At 35.3% G+C, this 14,306-nt stretch overlaps 1 protein-coding gene across 2 annotated transcripts in view; it reads left to right on the top strand.

Moving 5' to 3' along the window:
* Positions 1-14,306, top strand: part of NR2C1 (nuclear receptor subfamily 2, group C, member 1) — a 40,988-nt gene that overhangs the window by 17,143 nt on the left and 9,539 nt on the right. For both annotated transcript variants that reach the window (XM_010858006.1, XM_010858007.1), the window contains exons 4-10: positions 25-106; positions 1,524-1,703; positions 3,040-3,187; positions 3,290-3,380; positions 7,223-7,416; positions 8,600-8,765; positions 12,874-12,995. In XM_010858006.1, coding sequence (XP_010856308.1) covers positions 25-106; positions 1,524-1,703; positions 3,040-3,187; positions 3,290-3,380; positions 7,223-7,416; positions 8,600-8,765; positions 12,874-12,995 — 983 coding nt within the window. The remainder of the gene's footprint in view (positions 1-24; positions 107-1,523; positions 1,704-3,039; positions 3,188-3,289; positions 3,381-7,222; positions 7,417-8,599; positions 8,766-12,873; positions 12,996-14,306) is intronic.

Raw genomic sequence — 14,306 nt, forward strand, 5'->3', positions numbered from 1 at the left:
GTTTGTTTTGGGGGGTTTCTTTAGTTCTTAACAGATAATTCTTCCTCAGAACAAGGACCAAATAAGGTTTTTGATCTTTGCGTAGTATGTGGAGACAAAGCATCAGGTAATACTACAAATAACCTGCTATCTGTGTTGTGCTGTTAAAATAACTGCCTCACTGCTGCATTTCTTCTACTGACAGTAAAAAGTAAAATAAAGGAGCATGTTGTTTTTATGGTTCATATTTGTAGCCTATGAAATTTAACTGATCTTCCCCCAGAGCTTTTTATTCACCTAAAGGTTTTTTATTTCACTGCAGTTTAATGTGATCTTGCAGTGACATAAAATGCATATTTCAAAGAATTATGAAAGGCAGTTTCAATTTTTTGAAAGTAAACTGAACATGTGGAAATTTTTCTGAATGTGAAACCAGTTTTATCAAAGGTATTGCTTAAAAATTAATTGTGATCCTTAATAACATGTAACATTAGATTACTAATCTACCTGTTGAGCCCTGTTCTCATTCTAGGAATACAGAGTAATAGATTACTGAGGTGGAAAAGCTCTGGTGAACCCTGATGAAATGCTCTGCATAGTTGAGCAGACATTTCTCCAAGCCTGATTTTAGTACTCAGGTTTGCGCTGTTTTAGTTCTGGCCATTGTTCCTTCATGCCCAGAAATACATACCCGTATTTATTCGTATATATTCACAAGTACCAGTGAGATAAGTTTAAGGGCCCAGCTTGTTTTCCTTCATCTTTTTTATCTTTCCCATAGCTTCATTACAAAACTTGTACTGGCGCTTTTCCCGGAGTATGTTCAGTTTGTTAATGGTTTGTGAAAATGATAGGTTTATCAAAGTGTAACAGATTTCTCCAAAAATTAGTGGACTCACTATAAGGAAGGATGATTAGATTTTCAAATACTAACTGACATTATATCCTTTTTTTAGAGCATAGTTTTCAGAATAAAGTAGCTTTATAAAGTATATTGTTGTTGTTAAGTTGCTAAGTCATGTCCAGCTCTCTGGACCCCATGGACTATAGTCCTCCAGGTTCCTCTGTCCATGGGATTTCGCAGGCAAGAGTACTAGAGTAGGTTGCCATTTCCTTCTCCAAGGGATCTTCTCAACCCAGGGATCCAACCTGCATCTTCTGCATTGACAGGTGGATTCTTAACCACTGAGCCACCAGGGAAACCCTTATATAGTACATAATAGAATTGTAATGTGTAAGTGATCTCAGAAGTGAAAATAGTTTTTATATCATGGGTTATGGGTGATTGTGTTTCTTCTCTTTCCCAAATTTTCCATGTCATTGTTAAAATTACTTTGCAAAATTTAAAATCTCATATTGTTTAGTATATTTTATCAGAGAATTGTTTGTGTCATTCTCTGGTAGTTCATTAAAAAAAAAACATCATGTCATAAACTCAGAAATCTCAGTTTTATCTCATGTTTAAAGGGTAGATGTGGGCGGGCCTACTTCATTTTAGTTCTGAAAAATGTGACTTTCGTATTTTCTTAAACATTTGTTTCTAGGCCGTCATTATGGAGCAGTAACTTGTGAAGGCTGCAAAGGATTTTTTAAAAGAAGTATCCGAAAAAATTTAGTTTATTCATGTCGAGGATCAAAGGACTGTATTATTAATAAACACCATCGAAATCGCTGTCAATACTGCAGGTTACAAAGATGTATTGCGTTTGGAATGAAACAAGACTGTATGTATTAGCTTTTCAGGAGAAAATACTTTTAAGAATTCAGGAAAACTCCTAGAAATATGTTAAAATTAACACGTTAAAATATGTCATATATGTATGTTTTTTAATTTAAAGTTTTCCAACAAAAATATAGAAATATGTATTTTTTGTATGTTCAACAAATCTTAACTCAATGCCTATAATGCCAGGCATTGTAATTTTAGTTTGGATCTGGTAATAATAATTTTTTTTAAAGGTAACTAGATACCAGTTTAGTTTTTCACCAAACTTTTAATACTAAAGTGGTTAATAAGGCAATAACAGTAGCTAGTATTGATTGAGCTCTCATTGTGCTTTACTCTGTGTATAGCGTACTAATTAAATTATTTGTTCTCACATCAGAATTGTCAGTAGATACTACTGTTAGCCATTTTACATTTGTGTGAACAGAGGAAATTTTGAAACTTGCCCAAGGTCACATAACTAATAAGTGGCAGAACTTGGATTTGCATCTTGGCAGTTTTGTTTTGTTTTTCTCAGAAAACGTACATTTAACAACTTCAGTATACCGTCTCCTAAGTATCATGAAATAAAATTGCTGTAAATTTTATTGAAAGTTGCTCAGTCACATCCAGCTCTTTGCAACTCCATGGACAGTAGCCCTCCAGGCTCCTCTCTGTCCATGGATTCTCCAGGCCAGAATACTGGAATGGTTAGCCATTCCCTTCTCCAAGGGCTCTTCCCAACCCAGAGATCAAACCCAGGTCTCCCACATTTCAGGCAGATTCTTTGCCATCTGAGCTTTACCAGGGAAGCCCATAAAATTTATTACCTCTATTTTTTTATTAACCTCTATTTTATAAATAAAAACTAAGCGATTGAGTTGCTGCTCAAAAATCTCCTTGCCCTGTACAAATTAAAAAACTAACAAATTTTTAAAAATCTCCCTGCCCTTAATTAAAAAAAGATTTGACTTGGGTCTTTTTGTGGTTCACTGTCAGTATTGTCTTCAGTTGTTTAAATACTTTATTTTTTAATACTCTTATGTGTATTAGATGTGTAAAGGACTCCTAACTTCAGGTTTTCCTTCTTGACAGTGAACTTTTAAAAAATAAGAATTCTGCATTTCTGCCACAACTGGGGCAGGGAGAGAAAAGAGAACAAGAGAGATGCACAGTGGCCAGTTTTACTATTTGAAGCAACTTCGTTGAACTTAAAAAATAATTTCTAAAGATTGATGGTTATCTTTAGAGTTATGATAACCATGTCTCCCATAACAACATTGCTGACCTAGAGCTTGCATTTATAATTGCTTATAAATTCTGCATTGTGATATAAATTTGGCACATTTTTGTAGCTGTTCAGTGTGAAAGAAAACCCATTGAAGTATCCAGAGAAAAATCTTCCAACTGTGCTGCTTCAACAGAAAAAATCTACATTCGAAAAGACCTTCGAAGCCCGTTAGCTGCAACTCCAACTTTTGTAACAGATAGTGAAACTGCAAGGTATAGTAAAAAAAGAAAACAACAGCAACATATGATAAGCAGGTGGTCATTTTTTGTCTTCCCAGTGAAACCAAGGCTAAAATTTGTACTTATTTGTTACAGGTCAGCAGGACTTTTAGATTCAGGAATGTTTGTGAATATTCATCAATCTGGAATAAAAACTGAGTCAACTATGCTGATGACACCAGATAAGGTGTGTTTAGTACAATTAATTTAAAGCTTAAAACTGCTTAAGCTTATAAAAGTTTTTCCTTTTCTCCTCCATCAGTTTGGCCAATTGATTTGGTCCTAAATATTTCGGGTTACAGATTCTTGTTTTTATTTTAATGAAAATTATCATCAACTGTTTGGTAGTATCAAATAACAAAACTAAAAAAATTTGGTAATGAGTTCAGTCTTCCTTATTTAAGGGAAAACGATCCATGGATGAGCAGATTACAGTGCTGATTAGCAGTGGAACACTCTAGTGGAGGAATTTTAGACAAGAGTTAGTTTTATAGAGGATTTGAAGCAGCAAAAAGGAAACAGAGGTTGGGATTGACTCAGAGTTTGGGATTCCCTGTAATGCTCTCGGGTCCTGCTGTCTAGGATGAGGTGAGCTCACTAAAGCTGGAGCTGGAGGATTATGACTGGTATATGATAGGTTTCTTTGACAGATGTTTCCTTTAAGTGCAAACTGACGTAAGTTTCAGTTCAGTCACATCTGACTCTTTGGGACCCCATGGACTGCAGCAAGCCAGGCCTCCCTGTCCATCACCAACTCCCGGAGCTTATTCAAACTCATGTCCATTGAGTTGGTGATGCCATCCAACCACCTCATCCTCTGTCGTCCGCTTCTTCTCCCACCTTCAATCTTTCTCAGCATCAGGGTCTTTTCCAGTGAGTCAGTTCTTCTCATCAGGTGGCCAAAGTATTGGAATTTCAGCTTCAGCAAGAGTCCTTCCAATGAATATTCAGGACTGATCTCCTTTAGAATGGACTGATTGGATCTCCTTGCAGGCCAAGGGACTCTCAAGAGTCTTCTCCAACACCACAGTTCAAAAGCATCAATTCTTCGGTGCTCAGCTTTCTTTATAGTCCAACTCGCACATCCATACATGACTACTAGAAAAACCATAGCTTTGACTAGACGGACCTTTGTTGGCAAAGTAATGTCTCTGCTTTTTAATATGCTGTCTAGGTTGGTCATAGCTTTTCTTCCAAGGAGCAAGCGTCTTTATATTTCATGGCTGTAGTCACCATCTGCAGTGATTTTGGAGCCCAAGAAAATAAAGTCTGTCACTGTTTTCACAGTTTCCCCATCTCTTTGCCATGAAGTGATGGGACCAGAGGCCATGATCTTAGTTTTCTGAATGTTGAGTTTTAAGCCAACTTTTCACTCTCCTCTTTCACTTTCATCAAGAGGCTCTTTAGTTCTTTGCTTTCTGCCGTAAGTGTGGTGTGAAATGGGCCAGGTCACTGGAGCAGCTTCTATTTTGTGAGTCCTGATGAATTAATTTTATCAGTAGAAATGTTCATTTTTCCACTAGAACCAACTATAGCTTCAACGTGGAAAAGTCTTCTGGGTTTCTTTCATCTTAAAATAAAAGTCCTCAGATATAGAAATGTATAATAAGTATAAAATTCTTTATATTCCTTTTGTGTTGTCCTACAAACTTTTTAGTGTTAAAATGTTGATATTAAAAATATTTCAGGTGAAGAGAAATTCTTCACGCACCTCACTTAAAACACTGACTTGAATCAAGAGTAGTAACAGTTGCATGAGCTCTCATGCTATGTATCCAAGTCATCTGGGTCCCCTTAGAGATTTGGAGCAGCTCTTTATTGAGCAAGAGGTCTGAAATAAAAAACAAGCATGTAGAATTCCGTAGTGTTTGAAAGCCCCTTATAAGAACTGAAAACAAACATTGTTCCTGAAGGCAGATTTCAGAGAGCCTATTACTGGTGTTTGTCTTAACCTATAATGTGATCTGGTTTCATATGCCCTATGAGATTATTTATTCTATATATGGCCAGATTTGTGTTATTATTTTTTATTTGGTACTTTAAGGCAATCTTAATACTTGTGCTCTGGAATCAAATTTCATCTGCCACTTACTAGCTGCATAACCTTGGGCAAGATATTTGACCTTAGTGCTTCAGTTTCCTTCCTCATCTATAAAATAAGGGATAATAAGAGTGTCTGCCTTACAGATTGGGCTTTAGCGTATTGTTATTAATCAAGGAGATCTGGTATCTTACCGTATATTTTGGAATTACATTCAAGACTTCACTTAGCCTTATCTACATGATTTGTACCTAGAATTGTAGTTACAACTTCATTGACATATTAACTTCTTTAGGAAAGGAAGAGAACTAAGTTTTGTTGAAAATTTTCTGTAATACTTGCCCAGACACTGTACTTCTCTAAATGTCTTTATATTAAATTGTGTTAACAACCTTATTTGGTTAGTTTCTGACAAATGGTCCCAAAGCTGTCAAGCTACAATGTAAGTCCTTTCCACATTAAGCACCTGTCTAGATAGACATGGTATGAAATGGAAGAGAATATATAAATGTTTTAGTTGAAAATTAAAACACCTAAAATACGTCAGCTCCTTTTACATGTATATATGAAGGCAGGAGCAGGGGTTAGGAGCACAGGCTTTCCTGTCAGACCGATCTGACTTCCTATCCTGCCTCTACTACTTACTGCTAAAGAGACAGTGAGTAATTCTTCTTATCAGTAATAAAGGGACAATGATTGCAATTTCACAGGGTTGATGTATGGATTACATAAAATACATACAAAGGTCGCAGTCATGTAAGAAACTCAGTAACTGGTGGATTACTCAGTAAATAATTCTGGGACCATTCTTTAGTTTGGGGAGAGCACAGAAGCTATTTGTCTATGTATTCATAGACAAATCAGTTTCACATAAACTAAAGAATTGATATAGAGAAATTCAAGGAAACATGTATCCTCTTAGGAGTAATCATTATCACTAAAAAACCATAAAGATATAATGAAAAATTTTAAATATCTATGGACCTGTCAGAAGTCATAGAAGGCAAACTGAAGAGCCTTTCATTTGATTAGGGTGGAATGATTTGAGCATTTATGAAAGAATGACTAATGAGTATATAAAAATATGAATTTAAAATGATACTCAAAATTCACCTTTCGTCATAAGTTGCTTGGGCATTGATTCATTGCTCTAAAATTGATAAATAAAAGGAAGAAAAATAAACCATCTATCTGCTTTTCCTGTACAGATTATATTTCTGGGTAGTCAGAGAGTTGAGCAGATTTTTTCATAAAACAGTTGTCGCTAATTCATGCATAAAGAATGTACACGTTAACAAAAATAAAAAGTGGTGACAAATAGGAAAACATGCAATATATACAAAAGCCCAGTCTCCTAAATAATGTAGAGGGACTTTCCACCTACAGAATGCTTGATATTTAACACATTTAACACAGTGGCTGGTAAAACTTGGCATCCTGGAAGTCTGTTCAGTAATACACTTTTCTTTTCTCTATTCCTTAATAAAACATTAATTTTATCCTATGCAACTTTCAAGTTTGCATAATAAGTTTTGGGAATTACAGAAATATCAAAATTTTAATGCTGGAAGATCTTGAAAGCTCATCTAATTTAATATCCTTTTATAGGGAAGGCACCTGTTATGGGACTTCCCTGGTAGTCCTGGTTCCGTCCCTGGTCAGGGAATTAGATATCACATGCCACAACTAAGACCTGGGGCAGCAAATACCTTTTTAATAAAAGAAAGCAACTGTTATGTGGATAGATAGCCATTATGTACAGTTTTTAGTTTAACCTGTGTAAATATTAATATTTCCTAGGAAATGTGCCTGATATTTTTAAACTTGTTCCTCAAGTTTCTAAAAGCTCAGAGCTCTTTGATTTTACTTTCTAGATTCCATATATCTTTATATACTTTTCTTTTGGCATTTCACATTCTAGAATTAGATATTTAAGATTGAAATGTTAACTGATACCAATTTGCAGAATTTTAATTTTTTTTTTAAAGGCTGTATCATGTCAGGGAGATTTAAGTACATTGGCCAGTGTGGTTACATCATTAGCAAACCTTGGAAAAACTAAAGATCCTGCTCCAAATAGTAATGAAGTGTCTATGATTGAAAGCTTAAGCAATGGTGATACTTCTTATACCTCTTTGTGTGAATTTCATCAAGAAATGCAGACAAACGGTGATGTTTCAAGGTAAGATCTGTTTTGAGCATGTGTCCCTTTGCCGATCTCCTTTAGTATCTCTTAAAAAATACTTTTATGTTAAATATTATTTACAGAAGTTTCAAAAAACAATTATTTCTATTAAACTTAGAAAATTTAAGTCATAAGTAAACTTTCATTGAAAAGTTCTGTTCAATATAAAATGATGTCCAGCAGGTTACTTTGTAAATAGTGAGCAATAAGTAAATATGATAAGATTAGAAATGTAGTCATAAAATTCAGTTTTGGTTTTTTTTCCCCAATAAAGATGATAATTTGGGTCTGATTTTTCAGATGTTCTAGTTGCCAGGTTTTATATTCTGTGTATTTAAAGTTTAATATATATCTTACTAGGCAGTCGTTTTTCATTTCCCCCACCAATTTCTGGTGATGAAAATAGGTTTTAAAAATTGGGTTGAATCCATTATAGTTTTAAGTTTACACTTCAGGAAACTTGTATCAGAATTCTACTTTTCATTCTTCTGCTATTAATACTTAGGATGTAGAAACCAGCTTTTTTTACACTCTGTTCCTCTTCTAAAATATTGAACGAACTGCATTTCAGAATCTCACCGAGTACTTTGTTGAACATGAGATTTTAAAGAACTGTAGAAGCCCTCTCACTGAAAAATACAGGGAGCTGTTTTGACTAGTTACTTACTAATATTAATTATTTGCCATCTTAATTTCAGATTCTTATAGTTCAGATGTAGCTGTGTTATCATAAGTTCATTCTCTGCATTTTTAAATAAAATTAAAAACCTAACTTTGTTTTGTGTAGAATAAAGTCAGCTTAAGTTCTTGCTCTTGTTCTTCTAAATAACTTTTGTATGTAAAATAAATGGCCTGATACCTTGTTGTATCAAATATTTAACTTGTAAAAGGAAGCATAAGAATTTTTCTCCCCTTAAATCATGTAAGTTTTTTAAAAAGACTAATTCTCTGGTAAAATATATTAATAATAAAGTTTTTCATACTATACATTTAAAGTTTAATTTGTTGTTTTTGGAGAGTGAGTCAAAGACATCACTGAAATAGAATACTCAGTGATATACCAAAGTTCTATTTTCTAAACAGTTTTTAAGGCCTAAATCTTAATTTCAGGATTTTATATAGAATTCTCATTTTATTGTGGAGATTGGCCAAGCTCACAGCTTCTGATGTCTCCTTATAGGGCATTTGACACTCTTGCAAAAGCTTTGAATCCTGGAGAAAGCACAGCCTGTCAGAGCTCAGGAGAGGGCATGGAAGGAAACGTACACCTAATTGCTGGAGATTCAAGCATAAATTACATCGAAAAAGAGGGGCCACTTCTCAGCGATTCACATGTAGCTTTCAGGGTATTTCTATATATATATATACATTTCATAATTTTTATGTTGTGTGACCATTTTAATTGTCCTTTCAGAAATCAAAATATATTTGTTGTGCTTTTAAACTCAGAGATACCCCAAATAGGATTCGAAACACCAGCTAAAACATAAAATAACAGCTCACTAAAACATCCTGTTTATATAGTACTCACAATATCAATTAATGTGTTTAAGATTATAAAAGTTAGCTTTTAGGACATTTGGACATGATTTGTTTCGTTTAGACACTGTTAGACATGGTTGATGGGGGTATTCTTAAGTATTGGTGTTCATCATGTGTGGAATCCACTGGTTTTATTCAATGCCTAGCTACTACTGCTTTAGTGTAAATCAGTATCTAAGACCCAGATTTTCTGCTTTTACCAAGTTAACTACAAAGAACAGAATTAATTATATAATGCCTCAGTTAGCTAGCTCTCAGCCTCATTTTAAGAAGGTTAAAATTATTTAATTTTTGGTTTTTAACTTTTTACACTTTAACCATTTGGAGAAGGTACATCTGTAATTTCTTTTTTGCTTCCTTAAATATATTTATGATGGAAACAATACATGTAGAATACTAGAAACAATACATGTAGAATATTAGAAAATAACATCTGGCATTTGATTTGTCATTCAGATAATATTCGAACCACAGCTATATAGGCTGACCAATGAGACATTGAGACCCTTCATTAAGACTCTGCTGTTTTGATCCCTCTGTTTATCTTTGCTCCTCCCACCCTGAGGACTGTTAGCAGATCATATGCAAGTGATTGAAAGTGCTTAAGAACTCTTAGCAGTGCATAGCATAGCAGTCCTGGACTACCTGAGGGTAGTTGCTCATAACTTTACTGGCGATTATAAATTTCCATGGGTTTCTTATGAAAATATATACAGTTATCAAATAGATATGTGTGCTACTGGCAGAAATAATGAACACAAGATAAATCTAACCCTGGCCAGGGACTTCCCTGGTGGTCCAGTGGTTAAGACTCTGAGCTTCCACTACAGGTCGGTCACGTGGGTTCCATCCCTTCCAGGAACTAAGATCCCACATGCTGTGTGGTGCAGCCAAAAAAAAAAATCTAACACTGATCAAAGCTGCGTATGATAAAATTTATTCCTACAAAATTTGGCTTAGTAGAATTGACTCAGAGAAAAGTCACATTTAAATAATTGTGGCTGTAATTTGATATAGTCCACAAATGTATCAGGGAAACTAGTCTTTATGGAACATTTTACCAAAGTTAATTTACATGAAAAAATCAGAAATGCTTTATTTGTACTTTACAAGAAAAAATTTTATGGGGGCTATAGGAATAGGCAGTGAGAATAATCAGTGTCATCCTTCAAAAATTTGTTTTGGACAGATGAATTGGGGAAATTAAAACATTTTTCTTTCTAGAATTGGCCTTGATATAATGTTGGAGGTTTATCTTGGCTTTAAGAAAATTATGTATGTAAAACAGTTGTTTCTCTATAAAATAATACAATGTGGCAGTCTTTTGAATAACAGGTTCTAGTGTATATTGCAAGTGGTTTCAGTTTTACGATTAGAGCAACACAGTTTTCAGCATTGCCACCACTGTTGTGTAAATCGGGGTGCATCTGTATCTTTTAGCCCCCAATATCCAGTTTTTACATATTGTAAGTATTTCATTTGTTTTAGAATGATTTTAAACTACTTAGTAAAGGGTAATCTTGTTTTTGCACCCTAATCCTACCCTTAAAACTAGTAATCTTTGGTAATTACTTTCAGGGATTTTTTTTTTCCCCCTACTCACCATAGGCAGTACGGAAATGTATGGTAGTTTCCAGTTGGTTTTTTATATACTTATGTGTGGAAACAGTTGAATCCTAACAATTAAATTTATGATGCTTAATATCTACTTATTATAATTCTCTTAAGGAATGATATTTTAATTTATTGCTGCAGTAAACATTTCTCAAACATTTTAAAAATTATCTTTTCACATGTGAAATTTCAGCTGTTGATTGTCCTGTTCTATTACCTGACACCGTTTTGTAAATAGACAAACTGCTTATGGTTAACACTGAACAAAGGAAATTAATATTTTTTGCATTTTTATCTAACATTTCCAGAGAACTTTGGTATCATTTCGATGAAAAGCTTTAATCTGTTTGGCATCATAGATACCTTTGAGAATCTGTTAAAAGCTGTATATTCACTCCCCAGCAAAATGCACATGGGCATTTTCATCTGTCCCCCAGCAGAGGTGGCTACTGTTAAATGTGTGGTGTATCTCCTCCTATCATATATACAATACACATAAAGTGTGTATCTATATACATATACTCTTTTTAACATATATTGGCTCATCAATACTATTTTGCTATTTTTTTCTGCTTAGATGTCTGAAATGTTTCTTGCTATCTCAGTTTATGTTACTAATTTTAATGCCTGCTAAGTAGGCATGGATTATTCTTTCCTTAGTGATAGAAATTTGGGTTATAGCCAGCATTTAATTTAGTTTTTCTGTTAAGAGCGGTACTGAAATGGACATCCTTGTATATGCTTTTTTGTGCATATTTGCAAGTATCCTTTTGAAATAGAGATTTAGAAATGGCGTTGTTAGGTCATAGGATAAACTCAGTTTTAAAATGCTGATAGATACAGCCAATTTGCCCTTCATTTGACCGGTACTCAGTTCCCTGGTGGCTTAGCTGGTAGAGAATCCGCCTGCAACGCGGGAGACCTGGGTTCCATCCCTGGGTTGGGAAGATCTCCTGGAGAAGGGAAAGGCTACCCACTCCAGTATTCTGGCCTAGAGAATTCCGTGGACTGTATAGTCCATGGAGTCGCAAAGAGTCGGATACAACTGAGCAACTTTCACCTCACTTCAGTTGTATGTATTTGTTTCCCTATATCATCACCTATGCTTGGTATTACTGATCATTTTAATAATTTTAAAATAGAAGTTTCTTATGAATGAAATTACATTTCAGTTCAGTTCAGTCACTCAGTCATGTCCGACTCCTTGTGACCCCATGAGTCACAGCACGCCAGGCCTCCCTGTCCATCACCAACTCCCGGAGTTCACTCAAACTCATGTCCATTGAGTGGATGATGCCATCCAGCCATCTCATCCTCTGTCGTCCCCTTCTCCTCCTGCCCCCAATTCCACCCAGCATCAGGGTCTTTTCCAATGAGTCACCTCTTTGCATGAGGTGGCCAAAGTATTGGAGTTTCAGCTTCAGCATCAGTCCTTCCAAAGAACACCCAGGACTGATCTCCTTTAGGATGGACTGGTTGGGTCTCCTTGCAGTCCAAGGGACTCTCAAGAGTCTTCTCCAACATCACAGTTCAAAAGCATCAATTCTTAATTTATAGCAATAAAAGATCTCTTTAAGAAGATTTTCAGAAATGCTTTGATAAGTATTCTGATGTAGGATCTTTATTTCCAACAGTGGTCACACATTACCTAAGGTCAGCCTGTGACTGTTATGGCCACAGACACATTTTATTTTTCCTGTAGATTAGATGGTGAGATTTTGTGTAGAAGCTGCTTTTTGAAAAATTGAAAAAGCAAGCAGTTCTGAGCCCTAATTCCAAACGTCTTCAATGTGTTGAATTCACCCATGCCCGTTATCTGGGAATATGCACTCTACAAATGGCATCAGCAGGCTCACTTCACTCCTTACTCTCCTATAAGCATTTGAATTTGTTATCCCCATAGCCTAAATGAAAGGGACATTTAACATAAAGGATTGCTTCTTGAATTAAGTTTTCTGTATACATACTGTTAATGAAGAGAGGAAAGGAAACACTTACTGTTGATATGAAGACAGAAAGTAACTTTTAAAAATACACCGAGATAATGTTGTGGTTGGTATTTGTTAAGTGGAATTCTGCTTTATCTGAATATTGCTTTATTAGAAACTCTGGTCTTTTCGTTTATTCTAAATCCTGTTTTTAGCTGTAACATCCAGTGACTTGGATTATATCAAGATTTGCCTTTTTGGCTAATATGTTAGATAGTTACTTGACATGTTGACAGTTAAGTTTTTCAAAGAAGTGCTCATTTAGAAGTGTCCGATGTGAGATAATTGACCTCATCCCTGTCCACACTAGCTCACCATGCCGTCTCCTATGCCTGAGTACCTGAATGTGCACTACATTGGGGAGTCTGCCTCCAGGCTGCTGTTCTTATCAATGCACTGGGCACTTTCAATTCCTTCCTTCCAGGCTCTAGGGTAAGTGTCCTGAAGTTCTTGAATATTAAGTGTGATTTTGCAGCACAGATGTACATGAGGCAAAAGCTTTTATTTTGGGAGAATTTGTTTAAACGGGGCAAACTGATACAGCATTATAACTTGAAATTTTATATGAAGGATCATAGTGGGTGGTATTTACTGTATATTATTTTATGTGGAAGATTATCCATATTTCATAATCTGATGGAGTTAACAGTTTGAATGAAGTCAGTGCACTGGAGCCAGCATTTATAATAGGCTGTCTTTGATTGGCTTAAATAAGGGAGACTCTAGATGACTTGGGGTATTGTTTCTCCCTACCACCACCGTTTCAGTGTCATCTCAGGCTTGTTAATAAGGATCTGAAACTTGCATACACTGAATATGTCTGAAAATAGAAGTAATTATTTTTTAATCATGTGGTTGGTTGCCCCCTAAAAAAGTAAGAAAATATAAATTAGCCCATAGTACCACTATGAAGAGTTAGAAGTTTGGTTGTATCACTGAAGAGCATGTCTGTATTCTGTTTAGATTAGGTGGTAATGGAAAATGGTCTATTATGAGAAATCCAAGCTTTGTTTAAAGTCAGATTTCTTTATTGTTTTAAAGTAACTGGTTTGAAGAAGCAAAGAGACCATGGAGAAAGTTAAGCCCATAGTTAGAAAAGTATTGGTCAAGTTGTAGGACCTCATTGTACAACAATGCCAATGTTATTTTCTAACTAAGAGGTATAACGCAGGCCATCAAAAACTGACTTTTTAAATCTGTTTACTCTGTTCTTTTTTTGTGTGCTTTGTTCACTGGTTGATTACCTTTGACTTTCCTGTATAAAACTTTAGACTCAGAGTTTTCATTCCAGTCCCTAAGAAAGGAAATGCCAAAGAATGCTCAAACTACTGCACAATTGCATTCATCTCACATGCTAGTAAAGCAATGCTCAAAATTCTCCAAGCCAGGCTTCAGCAGTATGAACTGTGAACTTCCAGATGTTCAAGCTGGTTTTAGAAAAGGTAGAGGAACCAGAGATCAAATTGCCAACATTCGCTGGATCATCGAAAAAGCAAGGGAGTTCCAGAAAAACATTTATTTCTGCTTTATTGACAATGCCAAAGCCTTTGACTGTTTGGATCACAATGAAGTGTGGAAAATTCTGAAAGAGATGGGAATACCAGACCACCTGACCTGCCTCTTAAGCAACAGTTAGAACTGGACATGGAACAACACACTGGTTCCAAATAGGAAAAGGAGTACGTCAAGGCTGTATATTGTCACCCTGCTTATAGTTAACTTCTATGCAGAGTACATCATGAG

This window comes from Bison bison, unplaced genomic scaffold, assembly GCF_000754665.1.
Source record: "Bison bison bison isolate TAMUID 2011002044 unplaced genomic scaffold, Bison_UMD1.0 scf7180017864383, whole genome shotgun sequence".
NCBI lineage: Eukaryota > Metazoa > Chordata > Mammalia > Artiodactyla > Bovidae > Bison > Bison bison.